Genomic DNA, 22,288 nt, shown 5'->3' on the forward strand with positions numbered 1-22,288 from the left:
CGGGCGGGGCGGCGCGGCAGCGTATCCCTCCGCCGGCCCTCCCCCGCGCAGCCCCGGCGCCCCTCCCCGCGGGCCGCGCTCGCCGCCCTGCGCCTCAGACTGTTTTGGTAGCAACGGCTACGGCGCGTCCCGGCCCGGCTCCCGGCGGCTGTTCGGTGTGTGCGGGCCTCCCCGCCCCTTCGTCGTCGTCCTGCTGCCCCTGGCTCCCGCGGCCGCGCCAGCCCGCGCCTGCCCGCTCGGCGTCCGCGCGTCCCCGCCGCGCTCCGGCTTTTCCTCAGCGCGCCCGGCTCCCGGCTGTCCCCGCCCGGCGTGCGAGCCGGTGTATGGGCCGCTCACCATGTCGCTGAAGCCGCAGCCGCAGCCGCCCGCGCCCGCCAGTGGCCGTAAGCCTGGCGGCGGCCTGCTCTCGTCGCCCGGCGCCGTGCCGTCCTCGGTCGCGTCCACCTCGTCTTCCACGGTGCCCGTCCCGGCCGCGCCGGTGGCGTCTTCCTCGGCAGCCGCGGGCGGCGGGCGCCCCGGCCTGGGCAGGTGGGTGTCGGCTCCCCAGCCCCCTCCGCGCCTGTCGGGCCGATCCCGCGCCGCTCGTCCCCTCCCCCGCCTCGCCCCGTGACCGGCCGGCGACGCGGTGGGCTGGGGGCCCGCGGAGGGGCGGGAGGCGCAGGCGGATTCTTCGGGCTTCTCGGGCCGTGTCCAGCCTCCCGCACCATCGCGTCCCCTCCCCCAGACGACCAAGATGGACGGCCGGGGCGGCCCCCTGCCCCTCATGTGTGTGCAAGGGGCGATCGGTGTCCCCGCCCCACCCCCTTGCTGCGTCCCCTGCCCGTGATGGAAGGGCGGATGGGCTAGGGTGCAGGTCGCAGGGGCACCCTCTCCTGAAATGAGCCTCTTGGCGGGGTGGGGGAGTCGGGATGGAGGAGGGGACGTGGAGGCCCAGCCGCCCCAGGTAGGGTCAGCCCGGTGTCCTGCATATCCCCCACCCCGCAGGCCCTGGGAAGGTGGGCGACCGGGGCGAGGTGGGTGGCCAGCGGCCTTCCGCACCCATCCCCCTTTAGATCTGGGGCGGCGGGGTTCCCGCAGCGGGCCGTCCTCCCCCCAGCTGGGGAAGGGGTGGGGGGGGTGCCTGGTTCCCTCCAGGCCGGCCTCCCTCCTTCCCCGCAAGGTCCCCTGCGCGCGGGTGGTGGCCGATCCGCATTGCTGTTCCTCGTCCTCGGAGCAGAAGGCGCCTTTGAATAGAGGTGGGCGAGGGCTGGACTCGCAAGGTGGGTTGGCGGCGGGCATCGGACACGCATCGCATTTTCTCCTCCCAACCCCCGCCCCAGTTCCTGAAATTTTTAGGGGTGAGGAACCGCAGCATAGGAGTTGGTGCGGGTCCGGATGGCAACAAGGCGGGTGTTGGCTTTTGCCCTCGCCCTCCTCGCCCCTCTCGCTCCTCTCAATATTCTTGGTAGGAGCTGGAGGCCGGGTGCTGTCCTGTGTGAGACTGGTCTTGACTCTGGAGGGTGTGTGCACGCGGGGGTGGGGAGGGGTGGGGGTGCTTGTCAGTTCGTATTTCACGAACTAAGAAAATGCTTAGTGTTAAAACGGAGAGGCGAATGCCAATAGACTCCATTCCATTGTGGCCGGTGTCCTTAACTTGGGAAGCGCCGCCAGAGCTTACCAAGGGCATGCAAGTCCATTTCCCTTGCTCCGAGTCCATCCGTGTTACAGGCACTACCGTGGCTGCCTTTGGCCTAGGCCTGGCCGGCAGGCCCTTGAACAGCCTCCTCCTTAAAATAGGCATCCAGGACTTCGGAGGTGGGCAAGAGGGTTTTTCATGTACGGAGTTTTCTTCTTTAGCCGCATTTTCAAGCCGTCCATTTGCAGAGAGTGTTTCTCTATGGAAGTTAACCCGTGGGGTAAATCAGAGCAGGTTTTTAAGAATTCTGCTGGGAACAGTCTGTTTTTTACTTTATTTCCCCCACACTCCCGATTTTCCTAGCATGAGGCATTTCAAACCTCCTTAGCCTGCCTCGTTCAAATTAAACTATCGTTTATTTCCCCAGCTCAGTGAAGTTAGGGTTCTGTAACTGGAGTCTTTTTTGCCCTTGACTTCAGTGAAAAAACGAAAAATCTTTAAGGATGCGTCCTGTTTTTCTTTCCTTTTGCATGTTTCCTCTAGTTATCAGAAAGTGACAGATGTCTTTTATTTAACTTGTTCAAATACAAATTAAAGTTTCTAAGCTCCATTAGAGCTCTTTAGGCGTAGAGATTAGATTGTGCTGAGTTGAGTCCACGGGAGGTGAGCACCCAGATGAGCAGGGCATGAATACCAGAGTTAAAGAGTCTTCCTTCCTTTCAGTTCTTGAAGCACACATTTTAGCACTTGCTCTTTTTGGCAGTTCTGCACAATACCGGACTCAGAATGTTTTTTGTTTTTTTTCTGTTTAGAGCCTTGGCTAATGTTAACACTTGTAGAATTGCTTTCTTACTCTCTGTCAGTTCGTTGTAAATCCATTATAACTTAAAGAACTTTGGTTGGTTTGTGTGGGTCATTTACAGTAAGACTGGCAGCATGTTTGAGGAAAGGAGATGTAGCTGGTGAGATGGTTCAGTGGGTAAAGAGACATGCTGCCATGCTTGTCAACCAGGATTTCCACCCCCTATCACCATAGCAGGAAGAAACTGACTCCTGCAAGTTGTCCTCTGACTTCTCCGCACCTTCCAGGGTCATGCTCTGCCTCTCCCACAATAAATAAACTCAAAAAAGAAAAAAAAAAGAAAGAAAGAAAGAAAGAAAGAAAGAAAGAAAGAAAAAGAAAAAATGGCATTGATGTCATGTTTGAAATAGCAAAATGTTCTCCACAGCCTAGAAATTCACTGCTGCCTAAGCACTGTTTTATTTCTGGACCCCTCCCCCAATCTGGAACTCTAACCCAGGGCCTTGCTTCTGCTAGACAAGGTCTTTGCTACTCAGCCAGCCTTGACCTGGCCTTCGTGTGAACAGAATTTTGTAACTTTGAAAACAATTAGAGGCCTCTGTCTTAGAAAAGAAATGGGTGATCACTTTCCTTAAAATCTTACCACAGGTGCACCTGAATCCACTTCTTACTCTCCACTTTGACATTTTGTTGTGAGGTTGTGTGAGCAGCTTTGCTCCCCCTTAACCTGGTAATTTTTTTTTTTTTTTTTAAACAGTAATTTACCTACTAAGCTAAGTTTCTACCTCATTGTTGGGATTTTGGTCTTTGAATTTTTGTTCTCGTAAAGGTGGTAGGTACAGAGACCTTCATATTAAAAGTGTTTTGCTTCATTTTAATTTTTTTCCCTAGAGAAAGTGCCCAAAAGTGGTTTCACTAGGTCAAGGACTCTAAGGTTTTATGGCTTTCACAAGCTGTGCCATGTTATTTCTCAGAAGACTCAGTGGGGGGGGTCCTGGAGCCAAGAAGGCAGCTCTTTAGGGGTGGGTTCTGTGTTGTTAGATGCTGTTGGGAAATGTCACATTCAACAGCAGGGTCATTCACAGGCAGGCACCTTCATGTGTGTGTTTCCTGGTCATTTCTAGTTTTTAAAGATTTTATTTTATATGTATGAGTCTTTTGCCTGTTCATATGTTAGGCACACAGCATGTGTTGCCCAGTGTTCCCAGAGACCAGAAGAGGGCCCTGTTTTTCCTGGAACTGGAGCTGTAGACAGTTGTGAGCCACCATGTGGGTGCTGGAATCCCTGGGCCTTCTGCAAGAGCAACCAGTGCTCTTAACCCTGAGCCATTGATCCTGCCCCTCTTGCTTATTCCTTTTTTAGTTTTAGAAAGATTGTTTTTGTCTGTATGAGTGTTTGGTGAACATGTTTGTAAATGCCCTGTGTGCTTGCCTGATACCCATAGAGACCAGAAGAGGGCTCTGGATCCCCTGAAATGGTATTAGGGACAGTTGTGAGCCACCTTGTAGGTGCTAGGATCCTCTGCAAGAGCAACAAATGCCAGGGTTGGTGCTGCATGCTTTTAATACCAGCACCAGTGAGGCAGGGGCAAGTGGATCTTTTGAGTTTGAGGCCAGGTCTGTATAGGAAGTAGATGTATGAGACAATACAAGCTCTTAACCACTTCAGCCCTTGTGTTTGAGTTTTCACCGAGACTGTATGTGAAGATGTTTTAGAGCCTGTAGTGTACACTACTGAATCAGACCCATGATTTCTGAAGGAACTGTTGGAACAAAACTTTTAGGCTTTTTAAAAATCGTTAATCCTCTACTTTTGCTTGTGTTATTACCTGTTAATTTATGATCACTTTTGAAAAAAAAATTCAGCCTGCTGTGGTGGGGCACACTGATAGGCTTTGCTGAAGGAGGTGGCAGCAGAAGCATCAGTGAGGGCCAGGCATTCTGGGTTACATATCTGCTGTGCAGTGGTGGTGTAAATCTGTACTCCTAGCCTGGTGAGGCAGAGACAGGTGGATCTTTGTGTATGAATGTTGTGCTATTTGTTTTCTTGTGTCTCTTGTCTGCTTGGTGCCTGTGGAGGCCAAAGGGGGACTTCAGATGTCAAACAACTATAGTTCTGGGTGGCTTGAGCCACCATGTGGGTGCAGGGACCTGAACACAGGTCCTCTGTAAAAGCAGCCAGTGCTCTTAACACTGAGCCACCTGTCCACAACCCCACCTCTTTATTTTATTTTTTGAGATCAGGTCTTTTGTATTCCAAGTTGGCCTTGAAAACAGAATGACCTTGAACTTGCAGTCCTCCTGTCTTGACCCTTCCAAGTGTTGAGATTGTAGGTGTGTACCCAGTTTATGCAGTTCTGGGGATGGTAGTTGAGGGCTTCTCTGCATGCTAGGCACACGTTGTACCAATGTAGCTACATTCTCAACTTCTATTTAGTAACTGCACTGGCAATCAGCATGGTTTGTTTTCTCACCCTTCCTTTCTTTCCTTTTTTATTGGGCTTAGTGGTGGTTAGGGTAGCATCTAATTTGTAGACCAGGTTACCCTTGATTTTGTTGGCTTTTTGTTTGTTTGTTTGTTTTGTTTTTGAGACAAAGCCTTATTATGTAGCCTTAGGCTTAAAGGCATGTGCCATTCCAAACTTACTGGCTTAGACATTTTTTTTTAACTTTTAAAAATTTATGTGTGTGTGTTTGTGTGGTTGTGTACCACATGTGTATAGGGTGAGGAACAGACATCGGCGCTGAATCCCCTGAAATTGGTGGTAGAGGCAGTTGTAAGCTGCCAAGTGGGTACTGGTGACTTGAGCCTGAGTCTTCTGGGAGAGCAGTAAGTGCTCTTAGTCAGGGAGTCAGCTCTCAAGCCTGACTTGGAGCTTCTTCCTGGTTTTTGTTTTCTTTTCCAGACAGGTTCTCTTGCTTTGCAGCCCTGACAGTGCTGGAATCACCATGTAGCAGTACAGCCTGTGACTTTCAGAGATCCGCCTGCCTCTGCCTCCTGAGTGCTGGGATTAAAGATGCACATTATCATGCCTGGTTTCTTTTTTTCTTTTTTGAGACAGGCTTTCTCTGTGGAACCCCTGGCTGTCCTGGAACCGGCTGTATGTAGACCAGGCTGTTCTTAAACTCAGATCCACCTGCCCCTGCCTCCTGAGTGTTGGGATTAAAGGCATGTGCCACCACCTGGTTTGTCTGAACTCCTTCTACCTGCAGTGTGCATCTTCCTGCCTCTGCCTCAAGCACCATGACAGGCTCCTACCTCTACCTTAAAAAAAAAAAAAAAATTGTAGCCCAGACTGACCTTGTTTTGGCCTCAAAAGCACATTTGGGATTTCAGGTGTCTCTGTATGCCACCAACCCCAACACTGCTCAGTTTAAACACTTTTTTAAAAAGTTGTATTTGGTGGTGCGGGGGGAGAAAAAGGAGGGAGGGAAGGAGAGAGAGAGTTGGTGAATTTCACAGTGTGTGGTTGGAGGTTCCAGGACAACTTGGAGGTTCTCTTTTCACCCTGTGGCCAAGGGATGGAAGTCTGGTTGCCTGCTAACCCTGGGGGCAGGTGCCTTTACTCATTAAGCAAGCAGTCTTTCTACCTCTTTTCTTTTTGAGACAGTTTTTGTCTGTGTAGCCTTGGCTCTCCTGGACTTGCTTTGTAGGACAGGCTGTCCTCAAAACTCACAGAGATCCTTCTGCCTCAGCCTCCCTGAGTCCCAGGATTACAGGTGCACCCAGCTCCAGCCCTCTCACTTTTTAAGAACCTTTTCTCTTGATTTTTCAGCTTTGTGTTTTTTTATGGCCTTCCTTCCTTCCTTCCTTCCTTCCTTCCTTCCTTCCTTCCTTCCTTCCTTCCTTCCTTCTTCCTTCTTCCTTTTTCCTTATATTTTGATTTATTATGTATACAGTGTTCAGCCTAGATGTACACCTGCAGGTCGGCAGAGAGCACCAGATCTCATTGATGGTTGTGAACCACCATGTGGTTGCTGGGAATTAAACACAGGACCTCTGGAAGAGCAGCCAGTGCTCTTAACCTCTCCAGCCTCAGCTTTATTTTCTTAAGGCATTGTATCTTAGAAATAGTTTATTGTTGGGGGCTGGAGAGATGACTCAGAGTTTAAGAGAACTGGCTATTCTTCCAGAGGTCCTGAGTTCAATTCCCAGCAACCACATACTGGTTCATAAACATCTCTAGTGAGATCTGGTGATCTCTTGTGGCCTGTTGGCTCACATGCAGTCACAATACTGTGTAAATAATGAGGAAATAAATAAATCTTTAAAAAAATTTGTTCATTGTGCTTTCATTTAAATGTCGGAGTCATCTTACGTTCATATCTCCTCAAGTGTGTAAAATATTGCACAGCACAAATTATTGAGCATATCTATAAGGCAGAGAAAAGTTTTTGGGATGTGCCCATGATTAAACCAAAGGTGATTGCTGTCCTGGACTCTTTTGAGTCTTGAAGCTAGCTCCCTGTGTGACCCAGATTGTCCTGTGCCAGTCCTGGTTTGCTGGGATTGCAGGTGTGTTCTAGCACACCTAGCTTACCTTGGCTGAAAGGCAGGCAGCTTTAAACAACACATCTGTGGACAGCATTAGACAAGAATGGGATTAGAGGCAGCAGATTAAGGGCATAGAGAGTTTGAGGAAGGGGATGGCTGCAAATTTAAGTGGATTAGAGCAGCGTACTTGAAGAGGTAACAGTGGAGATGTCAGGTCCTTCAGCCATTCATCTTGAAGTTAGTTGCAATTCCTAAGGTTAAGACTGGCTCATTTTGTCATCCTAAGGGCTATTGATAGCTGTTTAATGATGCCAATCTGAATTTAGCAGTAAAGTTGATATTTAGGTCCTTAGAGCTAAACTACTAAAGTCTGCTAATACCAAAGAAAGGCATATTTTTGTTGTTCTTTTGAACTTCTATATTTTACCTGATTTGTTTGTCCAAATATGTGGAGATTGCATCTCTGGGTTGAAAGAAAAAAAAAAAAAACAACCAATGCTGGAGTTGCTCTGAGCTCTGCATGTTTAAATCTGCTAGAGGAGACATGGGGTCAGGCGTTCTTGTTTTCTCTAAATGTGAACTTGTGTTTTTTGTTTCTCTAGTTAGACAGTTGCAGTTTTACACAGGGGATGGAAACTCACCATCCTGATTAATAGCCACATGATACAGACTTAAAGAACTGTCTCATTCTTTTTGCTCTAAATAGCTTCAACCGTATTGGAACTTCATTCTGCTGTAGCACTGTGGGCATGCACACATTCTCTTTAGAGACTTTTTCCTTGAATTGTAATGTTCTATTTTGGCTAGGTAGAAATTGCTTTTAGCATTATAGTGCTGAGCGAGTACAAAAGTCTATTTTTATAGTTATATGAAGTGATGGTGACAGCTTCAGTGGAGATGTAAATGGAATTTATTAGCAGGCTAAACCTGCTACTGGAGGTTTTGAATTGGAAATGCATGAGGGAGGGATGTAGCTCAGTGGTAGAGGGTTTGCCTAGCATTCAAGAGGCCCTAGATTGAATCCTAGGTTCTGTCAAGAAAGAAAAACAAACATTGATTTGAAGTTGCCTTGAAAAAATTTAAAAACACATGAGTGAGTTTGAGAACAGCCTGGTGTACATAGTGAATTCCAAACCAGCTAGGGCTGCATAGCTAGACCCTGTCTCAGAAAGGTGAGGTAGGGTGAGTGAATAGTGACAGTAGTGCTTGGGGGAGTTGGAAATGTGTGTGGAGTCATCTTCATAAGGGGTGCAGTTGCTTATTTACAAGTGTGCCACTGAACTACATGCCCAGCTACTCACCTGTTGATGCGTACTTAGTTGGCAGATACAAAGCCTGCTTCTCAGGAAACTCCCTGTCTCTGGTAGTTAAGTCTAGAAAAAGTGTAAAGACACTTTTGAATCCCTACCTTAAAACTTGTGTCACAAATGATGGAAAGTGTGATTTATTTACTTAGGGACAGAACCTTGCTTTTCCTAGGCTTGCCTTGAGTCTGTGATTCTCCTGTCTTAGCTTTTCAACTGCTGGGATTATAGGCAGATGCCATCATACCTAAATGTTCTTAAAGTAGTGTTCTATCAAAAAAGAGAGCCTCATACCTTTGAAGATGAACATCTATAGAGAATGTGCTGTGCTTTTCCGTGAGGGTGTTGGCCTTGAAGCACATATTTCAGTTCTATATGTGGTTGTGCCATAAGCTACTTTCCTGTGCGTGTGTGTGTGTGTGTGTGTATATATATCATGTCTGTCCAGTGTTTTGAAAAATAGATATAATAGATATGTGAAATATGGGATATAATGCGGATACATATGGGATGTATTCTGTGGTGACAAGCACTGTCCTGGAGTACAAACAAATTAATTTGTGAAATTATTAAGCTGAGGTGTAAGTATTTATAGATGGATTTATTTTTTGTCTTATATTTGGAAGTTTTTGGTTACTTGCAGAAAAGTAAAATACTGCTAGGCATGTTGGTGCATGCCTTTTTTTTTTAGAGACAGGATTTCTGTGTAGCTGTAGCTGTAGCTGTTTGGAGCTTGCTCTGTAGATCAGGCTGGCCTCAAACTCACAGAGATCCATCTGTCTCTGCTTCTCAAGTGCTGGGGATTAAAGATGTATACCATCACTGCCTGGCCACATGCTTTTAATTCTAGCACTTGAGAGACAGGCAAGCAGATCTCTGAACTCTAGGTCAGTAAAAGCTACACAGTGAGAATCTCAAATAAAAATCTCACTGGGAAGCAAAAATTCTCAGCTATTAAAAAAAGGCTTTTTTTTTTTTTTTTTTTTTAAAGGTAACCACCATTACAGGTTCATATATGATTCAAAAATATGATTTGTATGTATATTTTTTTTTTTAGGTCCCTTTTCCCCCCCCCCCCCCCCCCAAGATAAGGGTTTTTCTTTGTAGCCCTGGTTGTCTTGGAACTCAGAGATCTGCCTGCTTCTGCCTTCCACCTGTTAAATTTTTTTTTTTTTTTTTTGAGACAGGGTTCCTCTAACTGCTCTGGCTGTCCTGTACTCACTTTGTAGACCAGGCTGGCCTTGAACTCACAGAGGTCTGCCTTCCTCTGCCTTCCTCTGTCTCCCAAGTGCTGGGATTACAGGCATGTGCCACCATGCCTGGCTAGGATTTTTATTTTTTATTTAAAAATATTTTTAGATTATTATGCTGTGAGTGTTTTACTTACCTGTATGTGTATGTACCATGTTTATGCCTACTGCCTTGGGAGGTCAGAAGAGGGCACTGAGTGCTTTGAGAAAAGAATCTACAGAGCCACTGTGTGGATGCTGAACTGAACCCTGGGCCTCTCTAAGAGCAGCCAGTGCTTTTTAGCCTCTTATTTTTATTTTTTAGCTATATGATACTTGTGTGTCCCTGGGAGAAATGTGCATGTGAATTTTCAAGGAGGACAGTAGGTGTCAGATCCCCTGGAACTGAAGTTACGGGCTGTGAGTTGATCAACATGGGTGCTGGGCAGTAAACTTAGGTCCTCTGCGAGAGGAGTAGGTGTTCCTAACTGCTGAGTCACATCTCCAGCCTCATAGATTAGGCGTTGAGTTCAGTAAAATGTTTTTTTTTTTTTTTTCCTTGAGATGACAGAGTTTTAGAATATGGAGGCAGAAGCAGGCAGATCCCTATGAATTTGAGGCTAGCCAGGTCTGCAAAGCGTTTCAGGACAGCCAAGGCCAGCGCAACCCTATCTCAAAACAACAAAACAAAAAAGAATTTAAAGTATGAAAAAAGAAAAGGGAAAAAAATATTACAAAGTAGAGAGAAAAAAACCTTTCAGTTTGAGAGATTAGGTAATTTGCAGAAAGCAACCTCTGTTGATTTTTATTGCGTTCCCCTTAAGTAAATATAGACATATAAAGAAGATGGTTGTACATGCAACACACTAGTGCAGTGTTTGTCCAGAGTATGTTAGGCTCTGCGTCAGATCCCCACCCAGCACCACAGAAAAATAAGATGAAGATGAAAACAATGTTAGATCTTGCTGTGTGTCTTACAGAGGACAGTTGTAGACAGTTTTTGCCCTTCAGGAGTTTTTGAGTTTGGTTCACTTAAATAAGTCTAGTTTCCTTAATTTTTTTTAATTTATATAATTCTGCATAACTGTAATGTGAGATCTAGTTCAAAAACAATTTTTTTAAGGGCAGGGTCTCACGTAGCCTAAGCTGTCCTTAAGCTTGGTGTGTAGCCAAGGAAAGGTTTCTGGACATTGAACCCAAGGCTTTGTATATACCAGGCAAATACTGCACTCCCTAGCTTCCTGGTAATTGTTTAATGAGGAAAAAAAAAAAAGACTTATGTTTGTAAGTTGCCAGTGAATCAAAAGTAAAACTTTTAAAGGCAGATGTAATTGACAGCAGTGAGAATAGTGTGATATGAGGGTGAGAGACTGGAGGGTTATGAGAACTCAAAAAGCACACCCTGCTGGGTGTTCTGCCTGAGTTACTGACCCTGGGCCTTAGGCTGGTGGGTGGGGGTGGGGTGGGGGGTGGAATATTGCCTTATAGCACAATGTAGTTAATTTACATGTTCATAGTGGTGACTTAAAAGCTTAAATTATTTTTAATACCGCTCAAGTATTTTTCAAATTTTAGGTCATGAGTGATTAGATAATGAAATCACTTTAGTTAAAGGGTCCTGGCTGTTAGGGGGAGGGTACTTCACATTATGGAGCTCTGGTTAGGCTGCAACTTGCTTTGTAGACCAGGGTGGCATCTAGTTGAGACCTGCCTGCCTCTGCTTCCCGAGTTCTGGACTTAAAGGTATGAACCATCATGCCTGGCCCTAAATTTTTTTTTTTTTGTAGCCCACTGAGTCCAGTTAGTTCTATCTGTTGAAATGTGGACTGATACTGTTTTGCTCTTATATAGCTTTTGTGCAAGTAATTGTAGCTGCAATGATTATGTTGTGTTCAGAAGACAAAATTTCAGAAGACTCCTCCACATCACCTGGTTCTTAAATTTTTTTCTGTTCCTTATTTCATGATATTGCTTGAAGCCTGGGGCCAGGTGTTTTGGTATAGGTGCCCTACTAGGGCTAAGCACTGAACACTCACTTGTTCTCAGCCAAGTTATGAGTCTCTGCATTAACTATTGGCACAGCAGAAAGAAACTTCTCCCAACAAAGTTGAGGGCAGCCCTAATCTTTGGGTATAAGCTGCAGTATTTAGAAAGCATTTGAACTACATGTCATTTAGCAGAACAACAGTTACATTCTTCTGTTTAGGTATACTCTCCTGAGCCAGTGGCTTTGATCAGGTTTACATTGTCACGGTGTGAGTTGTTTTTTGGTGGTAGTAGTTGAAGCTAGAGACTTGAGTCATCTCTTAACTCAGGTAAGCTGCCTGAGGGCTGCAGTTTGGTTGTTTGATTGTATCTCTTGGCCCAGAGAACGTTATGGGCTGTTAGTGAGGGCTGTTTCTGTGTTTAGTAAGAACCACACATAGGGCTGGGCTTTAGCTCTCTGGTGGAATGCTTGCCCTGTTCCTTCCCTGGCACCACACACAAAAAGTGAGACACTAAATTCTCTTTACCTCCCATTTGTCCTGGCACTCCCCTTTGAGTCATATGGATTTGAAGCTGGAAGGTTCTGGTGGGTTTTATTATTCAGTTTTATTTACAGGTGAAGAAACTAAGGCCAGTGCTCTTTGCCAAGTCTCATCTTTGGCTGCATAGGTGGCATTCGAATGAGGTCCACCCCCAAATAATTAATTTAGCAACAGATCCATCCAGCCTAGGGCCTCACATGCTAAGCCTGTGCTCTGCCATTGAGCAACACCTGGGCTCCATTTTTTCCCTAACATGTATTTCTTAGCATCTTTCCTGCTTTCCTTGTTTAGGCACTTTCACTTCTAGGTTGTCCTGCACACTCTGGAAAGACTTGTCAGTGGTTCTCTCTTGCCTGATTCAGATCCAGACCATTCTCTCTGGTAGTCAAGTCCCTCCATAGAGCACACAGTGTTTCCTCAGCATGAGATGAAGTCTGTTGTTCTTGTCATTTGTCTTCTTAAATGTCGTCTTCATAGGTTTCCCCTATTCATTTACATGGTCTTAACTGAAGGAAAAAGTGACTGTCCTGTGTTCCTGCAGCTTTTGGGAGGTATGGTTCAGGTGACATTGGTGCCCAGTGCCTTGCATTAACAGCTTCTCTACTTGGAGGCTTCTATTTTATGGTGAACTCTGAGTAGGAGCAAAGTTAAAACTTCAGTGTAGGTGGGTTAATGTCAACCAGCCAGCAACCAGCCAGCAACCAGCCAGCAACTGTTTGTTGGTCAAATTCAGTCACCCATCACTGTCATTTTAAAATTGAACTTATCTTATTTTTAATGTTGCAGTATTCAAGTGCAGCAGTAGGTATAGAAGAAAGCAGTTAATGCTGCAAATGACAGATTTTTTTTTTTTTTTTTTTTTTTTTTTTTTTTTTTTTTTTTGAGACAGATCTGTGAAGTCCTTGCTATTTTGGAACCTGTTGTGTAGAGCAGGCTGGCCTGAAATTCAGAGACCCTAACACTTCTTCCTCCCCAAGTGTTAAAAAAAAAATTATTTATTTTTGTGTGTGTTTGGAGTTCAGAAGAGGGTGTTAGATCTCCTCGCAGCTGTGAGCTTCCTGATATGGGTGCTGGGAATTGAACCCAGGTTCTTTGGAAGAGCAGCCAGTGCCCCTACTTTTGGGCCAGGAATCATTGATGGTGGCCAATGAAGTCATTGCTGGTGAAAGGAAAAAACTTGGGAAAGTTAGTCAGATTTTTGTTTGTTTTTGAGGCGGGGTCTCTAACTGTGATTGGCTTCAATCTGTTAATTATTGTCTCACTCTCCCAAGTGTTGCAATTACAAGTGTTGAGCCACCATGCATATCCAGCTTTTAACTAATACTCCCCTTGCCTCCAGTACTGGGGACAGAGACCAGTATGTATTCTACTATTGAACTCTGCCACCCTCCACTTAGCAGTGTTAAAGAGAAGACTTAATGTAGCTACAACATGATTGCTGTAACTGTTAGCCACAGCCCAGTGTGTGACCTTTCAAGTTCTGACTCTTCTGTCAGTGTTTTGTATGCTAGCTCTTGATTTAGTCTGGGTGTTCCAGGGTCCAGGGCATTTCTCGGGGGGGGGGGGGGGGGGGGAAATTGCTCGGGGGTTAAGAGCGAGTACTAGTTTGTCTTCTAGGGGACCTGGGTTTAATGACCAGCACCCACATGGCTGTTGAAGCTGTCTGTAATTCCAGTTCCAGAGGATCCAGTGCCCTCCTTTGGCCTACATGAGTACTGCATGGGTATGATGGTAAAACACCCATACACATAAAATACAAATAAAATTAAAATGTTTTAAAAATGTACTTCCCTAATGCCCAATAATAGTGAGCATCTGTGCTTATTTGTAAGCCTTTCTTGTGTCATCTCAAGTTGGGATCAGCTTGTATTGTCTTCTAGATTTAGACTAGGGACACAAATGGTCCTGTACAACTTGTGTGCTCTGTAGCTGGTTAGTTAATGACTGTAGAAGTGGTTTCACTGTGAGAATCATGTGTTAAAGCCCCCTTCTGCAGTAATTTCTGTTTGCCAGGCTGAGGACACTGTAGCGGACAGGTGAGATGAGGTGTCTCCTTTGAGCTTCCATCCTAGTGCACACTAGGATGGAAAGTAGTTCAAAATGCCTACCTACCTATGATGATACTGAGGCGGTTGAGCTGGTGTGTTGTCTTATTGAACTTTGGAACTCTTAGGCAGTTTAGGCCCCTTCGAAGGGGCCAGCAAGTTGGCTCTGATAAGGGCACTTGTCTGTAAGTTTGGTCATCTGAGTTAACCTTCTGACCTTTATACATGTGCTGTGATGTTTACACTTTCCCCCAATAAATAAATGTGATAAAATATATATTTGGGGGATGGGGCTAGGAAGATGGCTCAGCAGTTAAGGGCACTGGCTTCCAGAAGATCCAGGTTGGGTTCTCAGTACCCACACAGTGGTTCACAACTGCCTCTAACTCCAGTTCCAGGAGATCTGATACCCTCTATGTCATCTGGGCAATACACATACATGGTGCATGGGTACACATGCAGAGAAAACATCTTTACATATAAATAAAATGTTAAGAAAAATTTTGAGAAGTTCCTTTAAAACATTAAAAAAAAATGAAAGGAAAAAGTCAAAATACCCTCATTTACAGATATGATTCTATTTGTAAAAGATCTTAAGGATTCCACCCAAAATCTCTTTCACATTAGTGAGTATCTTTAACAAAGTAGGATATAAAATTAGCATGAAGGTCTGTAGCCTTCCTGTATACCAGTGATAAAATGAAGTCAGGGAAACAATCCCATTTACAGTCACCTTAAAAAGCCTGGTCAGAATAAACCCTCTACCTCTGTCAAGACTGCAACAGACTCAGGCCTGTCTTCTTTTCTGGTGGGGTGTAGGCCAGGCTTGCAATCTAGCACTTGCACTCTCCTGTGGAAACTGTATTCTTGAGTGCTTCAGTTAATATTTAGCATGTATTAAATGTTCACATATTTTTTTTCTGGCCATGTATTTCAGGCTGGCCTTGAATTCACAATTCAGCTTCATTACCTTCTAGATTATAGTTGCATGGCACAATAAAGCATATGTTCATTTTGTACGTTTGTGTCTGTTAGCCCAGAACTCTTTTTTTAATTTTTTTTAATTAATTTTATTTTTTATTTGTTTATTATGTATACAATGTTCTGTCTGCATGTATGTCTGCATACCCAAAGAGGGTGCCAGATTCTCATTATGGATGGTTGTGAGCCACCATGTAGTTGCTGGGAATTGAACTCAGGACCTGGAAGAGCAGCCAGTGCTCTTAACCTCTGAGCCATCTCTCCAGCAGTCCAGAACTCTTAAAAGGAAACTTCATCTCTCTTTCCATTCAAGTTCCCCAGTACATCTGGAAAGGAGGGTGAGCACATAAATGTTGTGAACTCTTATCTTCGCTGTGAACCGGATTGGCTTTTTCAGACAGAGGCTCACTATGTTGGTTGGGCTGTCTTAGAACTCACCATGTAGACCAGGCTGGCCTCAAACTCAGAGATACATACCTGCCTATGCCTCCTAAGTGCTGGGATTAAAAGCATGTGTTGTCACACCCAGATGAGTAAGTCTGCTTCCTCCAACCGCCCTCCTCCCCAAGACACGGTTTCTCTGTATAGCTCTTGGTGCCCTGAAACTTACTCTGTAGACTAAACTGGCTTCTTCCTGCCTCTGCCGCCCTAGTCCTGGGATTAAAGGCATGGGCCACTGTACCCTGCTCCTGAGTAAGGTCTTAAAATGGAAAATGTCACCCATATGTAAAGATAGAGCAACTGAAAGAATCTTCTATACCCTTCAGCCAGCTGTAGCAGGTCAGTCTTTTGCTTCATCTGTAATTCTGTCTGCTGTGGTGTTTTGAGGGTATTAATTTTTTTTTCATGAGACATAAGCCACTTAACAGTCTTTCTGTCTGGAGAAGTTGAAGGAGAAACATGTGCTTCTGTATAGTATAGTGGCTGATAGCCACACAGGGGTAGTTCAGTTTAAAATGAAGCTGACTGGTTTAGAATCTGCAGGCCTCTGAAGAGCCTACAAATTTGACAAACCTGAGTGAAAGAAAAGAACTGATTCCCAAAAGTTCTCTGACTACCACATGTGTGCCATGGTACCCCCATACAAACACATAATAAATTGAATATGTGGTTAAAAAAAAAAGGCTGCTGAGATGGCGTTCAGTTGGTAAAGAAAGGTGCTTACTGCCTGAATCCTTGAGTCTGATCCCGGGTATGACCCACTTGGGAGAAGGGAACAGACTCCTCTGACCTACCTGTGCACCCCATACACATGCACACAAATACATGGGTTTTTAAGACCGGTTTCTCTGTGTAGTCCTGTCTGTCTTGGAACTCTCTGTAGAGCAGGCTGGCCTCTAACTCACAGAGATCCACCTGCCTCTGTCTTCTTAGTGCTGGGATTAAAGGCATATACCACCACCTCCCCAGTTAAATGGATGTAATTTTTAAGAAACAAAATGAGGGCTTGGAGAGATGGCTTAGTAGTTGAGAGCCCTGGGTACTCTTCTAGAGGACCCAAGTTGATACCCAGCACCTACATGACAGCTTACAACTCTCTGTAACTAATGCGTCTGGTGCACAGACACACAGGTGAAACCTCAATACACAAATAACATATAAAAAGCATGAGATGAGAGTAACTGAAATGTACACGTTGCAATTCCTAAGTCATGCCAGCTCTGACTCAAGTACGCAATGCCATATATGGACAGTGGTTGCCATATTGAAGAGTGTCGTGTACGACCTTTTTATCATAATGAGTTTCTGTTGGGACAACAGGTTTTTCTGAGACCCCAAGAATACTTGAATTCTAGGTGTGGAGAATCTTAGTTTGTCTGCTCCTTATAAATTCTTACCTCATGATAAAACATCTTAGCATATCTTTTTTGGTATTTGATAGAACTTCACATGGAGAGGAAGTGTTTAATATTAAAGTTTGGTTATGGGATTACTCTTTATAATAAAATCAAATTGGGAAGAGCAGTGACTCACCTACTCAAGTTAACTGTAAGCGCTCTGATTAGGGTTTTGTGGTGTACCAATTGCTGCTTTATGTGTTCCTATGTATGCATATGTGTGTGTGCGTACATGTGCCCGTGTGTGCATGTATGCTTGGCACTCATGTGGAGGTCAGGACAAAGTTTGTTGCTTCTCAGGCACTGTTCACACTTAGAGACAGGGTTTATCATTGGCCATGTAGGCCTGTCACCAGCTTGCATTTTTATTCATTACTGGCATTACAGATGCATGCCATCATACCCAACTTTTACATGGGTTCTGGTATCCAGACTCTGGTCTTTTGCTTGTAGGGCAAGCACTCTATCAAATGAGCCATTTCCCCAGCCCTGTCTCCCATAACTGCGGTAGTTTTCTTAACAGTAAAGGAGAAATTGCATTAGTCAGTACTTGTCATAGTTCAACACAAGCTATACTGCAGACTTTATTTAGTGATTGAACATGTGCTCAGACCTTTACAGATCAGAAATTCCTGGAAGTTAAAGCTGGGCCTGGTTTTGCATTTATGTAATCCCAGCATTTGTGAGGCTGAGGCCGGAGGAGCACCAGGACTTTAAGGCTTTAACTACTCTTTGGGCCACATAGTGAGTTTGAAGCTTCCCTGGACTAGGTAGTGAGATCTGTGTAAAACAAAAAGTATGAAGACAGGAACAGTGGTTGACACTGTCCTTCCAAGTGCTCGGAGCCAAGGTAGAATGAGAGTTTGAGTTGAACCTGGACAATACAGCAAGCTAGGCTCCTGTGTCCAAAAGAAAAGACCATGTATGTTGAATGTGTGCTATTCTCCTAAACAGTACAGTGACATCACACTGCATAGCGTTCAGCTGCTAGATGCCACATATCTGGAGGTTGCTCAGAGTATGGGCAATTTTGTAGGCTCTGTGTAAATATTGTCCCATTTAAAGTTTATGTTTACTCAGTGCATGCATGTGTGTGTAAATTTCAGGGATTGGATTCCAGTTGTCAGTCTTGGTAGCTCTAGTTTTTTTCTTTTTTAAGATTTATTTAATTTTATAATTTATACAGTATTCTGTCTGCATATGTGCAAGCAGGCCAGAAGAGGGCAACAAATCTCATTATATATGGTTATGAGTCACCTTGTGGTTGCTGGGAATTGAACTTAGGACCTTTGGAAGAATAGTCAGTGTTCTGAACCTCTGAACCATCTCTCTAGTGGGGCCCCCCCCCATGTTTTTTTTTTTTTTTTTCCATAAACTCTTATAGTAGGCCAAAGAGCTGGAAGTTCCAGGGAGTGGTCTTGACCAAAATCCATATTTGTCAGTACTTAATAAAGTTTTTTTTTTTTTTTTTTTTTTTTTCAGATTTGGCTCAAAAAAAGCTGGCACTCAGGAGGTAGAGGCAGATGGATCTCTGAGTTCGAGGCCAGCCTGGTCTACAAAGCAAGTTCTCAGGTGGCCAGGGTTGGTACATAGAGAAAACCTGTCTCAAACTCCCTCTCCCCTATACCCCTACAAAAAAAGTCTTTATTCTAAGCTCAAGCAGGTCTTGCTTGAACTATGATTACGTGTGATTTTACACAGTTGAATGTAAGTTAGTAGAAGAACAGGTTTTAAAAGGCATTTACACTAGCTTTTATTTTGCAGTTACCTTTACTGACATTCTGTGGGGTTTGTGTGTATGTTGGGGGGGGGGGGTTGGAAATTTTGTAGTCCATAGGCTGTTGGGTGACATTGTCTCTCACTGATCCAGAGCTAACAAACTGGCTAGACTGGCTGGCCAGTGAGCTCTGGGGACCTACCTGTCTGTCGCCTCAGTTACTGGGCATACAGATTGATGCCACTGTGCCTGGCTTTTATGTGGGTGCTGGCTATCAGAAGTCAGGTCCATATTCTTTTGTGTCAGGCACCTTCACCTACTGAAAACAAACCTCACTCCCCAGCTTTTTGGTTTGTGTTGGGGTCAAGGAGGAAGAATGAATTAGCACTGAGTGTTTGTTTCATCTCTGAGGCGTTTCTTTGGCTGTGCATGGTGACACATATCTGTAATCCCAGCACTCGGGGGCAGAGGCAGGCGGATTGCTCTGAGTTCCAGGTCAGCCTGGTCTGCAGAGTGAGTCCAGGACAGCCAAGGCTACACAGAAAAATCCTGTCTTCCAAAAAACCAACCAACTAAACAAAGTTAGTTTTTTTTGGGGGGGTGGGCCTTTGTGACACCCTCTTTTAATCCCAACGCTTGGGAGACAAAAGTGAATCTCAGTTTGAGGCTAGCCTGGTCTATAGAGTTTCAGGACAGCCAGGGCTACACAGAGAAATCCTGTCTGGACAAACCAAACCAAAAAAGTTTCTACTTTGCTAGCTCTAGATTTTCTTAAGAACTTCTTTCGTGTTTAGTGTATAAACGTCATATATGTACACACATGTGTGCTGATAGGGCACATTCAGTGGTGTCCAGTTCTGTAACTCTGACTTACTCCTTTGAGGCAAGGGCCTTCAGGAAACGTGGAGTTAGGGTGGCAGGGACAAGCCCCAGTGACGACCTCCCACGTAAGTGCTGGGTTTGCAGGTTGCTTACAGCCGTGTCCAGCTCTGTAGAAGTCAGTGTTGCAGATTGAACAGTAAGTCCTCTCTCCAGCCTCTCAAGTTTCTGTGAGAATGTAATTTTTTGGTTTAAAAATTGTTTTTAGACAGTGTCTCTTATAGCCTTGGCTGTCCTGGAACTTACTTTGTAGATCTGGCTGACCTTGGAACTCAATAGAGTTCCACCTGCCTCTGCCTCCTGAGTGCTGGGATTAACGACGAGTGCCACTGCGCCTGACTTTCTTTAGGTTTGCTAATCTGTTTCATTCTGCAAGTTTACTAGTTACTTCTTGTCTTGCCATCTTGAAATTTTCTTTTTCTTTCTTTTTAAAAAATTATACATGCTCGTGTGTGTGTGTGTGTGTGTGTGTGTGTGTGTGTGTGTGTGTGTGTAGGCTGGTCCCCTCAGATGCCAGAAGAGGGTGTTGTGGCTCTTGGAGTTGAAGTTAAAGATGGTTGTAAGCTGCCAAGCGGGTGCTGGGAATTGAACCCAGGTCCTCTGGAAGGGCAGCAGGTCCTCTTAACTACTGAGCCATCTCTTCAGCCCACTTTCTAAATCAATCAGCTAATTAATTAATTTATTTTATGTCAGGGTTCTCACTATGGAGCCCTAGTTGGCCTGGAACTTCCTCTGTAGACCAGGCTGCTTTGAACACACAGAGATCCTCACACCTCTGCCTCCCAGGCACAGGTTAAAAGCACAAATACCTGTTTCCTTTGCTACTTTATTAGTTTTGTGTGTATGTGTGTGAGTTAGGGCAGGCATATGCCAGGAGTATGTGGAGAGATCAGAGGACAATTGGGAATAGGTTCTCTCCTGTCAGTACTGGATTCAAGCTCAGGTCATCAGGTTGTGTACAATTGATTTTACCTACTGAACCATCTTCGTTCTTTGCGCAAGGCTGTTCATATTCCCCAGATGAGCACTGTAACACTGAGTTAAAACCCAGCTGTCTTCAGTGCTTTCTCTTGATGTAGTTTTTTTGATGCTGTATAGTAATCAGTCACTATCTCTGCTGCTTTACTTATGGTTGATCCTGGTTTTGGTGACTACCTTTGGTTTCAGAGATCTGGTCTTTCTATGTGTATGTTCGAGACTGCTGCCTTGGTGGCTCTTCCTGCCTCAGCCTGCCAAGCCCAGGCATTGTAGTAGGTCTGCTATGTCCTGCTACTTTTAGTTTTATTTTTTTAAACTGGACTTTGGGTCTCAGAGGCAGTTTCTATTTCCTGTTTTTCTGTTTAGTTGGTGAGATCACGATTTCCTGGACTTTTTTTTTTTTTTTTTTTTTAGTATACAAAAGTGGATATTTTAGATAACACCTTGTATCTTGTATGTAACAAGTCTGGTTCTGGAGCTGGGGGAGAGCTGTTACTCTTACAGATGGGCAGTGTTACAAGAAGATAATGAAGTTGTGCTGTTAGGGATTACTTTAGGAATAACATACAGTATAATTACATAACATATGGAGTCTCTGTAGTTCTTAGGCTATATAATCTTATGGGAGCACTCCACATGGCCTATGTGTGGTGCATCAGTGTGATGTCCAGGGACTTCAGTGGAGTCAGACCTATGTCACATGTGGCTTGTAGCCTTCAGGTCATCAGTCAAAAGACCACAGTGGGTTTTGCAGGAAGTCACATTGTTGATTGTATAGTACTATTTTTTATTATTTTGATGTATATGTATGCATATGTATGCATACAGGTGTGTAGAGAACAGAGATCAGCCTTGGATGCTGCCACCTTCTTCTTAAGCTGTCTGTCAATGAACCTGGATGTTGCTGAGAGCTGGGTGTGGCTGTGCACATCTTTAATCGCAGTACTTGTAAGGCAGAGGCAGGTGAGTCTTTGTGAAGGTTGAGGTCAGCCTGGTCTACATAGTGAGTTTCAGATCAGCCAGGGCTTTGTAGAAAGACCCTGCCTCAGAAACAAAAACATAAACCAAACAGTGAATGCTGGTGCAAGCCATCCTACCTCAACCGGCAAGATCCAGGTTCATTGAAAGTTATGTGTGTGTCTGTGTGTGGTATATGGAATATATGCACATGAGTTTAGGTGCCCATGGAGACCAGAAGAGGGCACTGTATCCTCTGGAGCTTGAGTTACAGACAGTTGTGAGCTGGGAACTGAACTGAGATCCTGTGTAAGAGCAAAGGGATCTTAACTACTGAGCCATCTCTCCAGCTCTGGAGAACTTTATTTATTTTAATGATTGACACAGCATTCCATTGTAGGCTGGGCCACATTTCATCACCCCTTTCATTCACTCATCAATGTGCATTTGAATCGTCTTCCTTTTGGCTGTGGTGAGTGAAACTGCTGTGAACAAACATGGGTGTATAATTGTCTTTTAACTCACTGCTTCAGTCAGGTTTTTGGCTATATGCCCAGAAACTGAACTGCTGTATCTTGTGGTCATTCTATTTAAATTTCTCCCAATTACTCTAGTTTTTAATTTTTTTGATGTACATAATGTTCTTTAGTAATTTCATTGTTGTACAGTGTCCTTTGGTTGTTCCTCACTTCCATAATTCTCTTACCTATTTCCACTCCTGCTAAACTTCTTTTTCTAATGACTCCCCCACCTGTTTTCATTCCTTTGTGTATGCGTGTGTGTGCGCGCGCGCGTGCGTGCGTGTGTGCACATGTGTGACCACTGATTTTGATAAGAGTGTCTTACATGAATATGGGTTGAGAATTATTTACTACAGTAAGAGCAGTACTACACTAAAGAAATAGCCCCTGTCCTCCAGC

The 22,288-nt window shown here is 44.7% G+C and overlaps 1 protein-coding gene across 5 annotated transcripts in view; it reads left to right on the top strand.

Moving 5' to 3' along the window:
* Positions 1-68: 68 nt before the first annotated feature.
* The window catches only part of Atxn2 (ataxin 2), a 111,152-nt gene continuing 88,932 nt past the window's right edge, over positions 69-22,288 (top strand). For 4 of the 5 annotated variants that reach the window (XM_055606073.1, XM_055606072.1, XM_055606074.1 and 1 more), the window contains exons 1-2: positions 263-528; positions 18,320-18,418. In XM_055606073.1, coding sequence (XP_055462048.1) covers positions 338-528; positions 18,320-18,418 — 290 coding nt within the window. In that variant the 5' untranslated portion in view covers positions 263-337. Of the gene's footprint in view, positions 529-18,319; positions 18,419-22,288 lie in introns of all 5 variants that reach the window. The other variant, XM_055606076.1, reaches the window with a different exon arrangement.

The sequence above is a fragment of the Psammomys obesus genome, unplaced genomic scaffold (assembly GCF_907164565.1).
Source record: "Psammomys obesus unplaced genomic scaffold, mPsaObe1.curated_primary_1811, whole genome shotgun sequence".
In the NCBI taxonomy this organism is placed as follows: domain Eukaryota; kingdom Metazoa; phylum Chordata; class Mammalia; order Rodentia; family Muridae; genus Psammomys; species Psammomys obesus.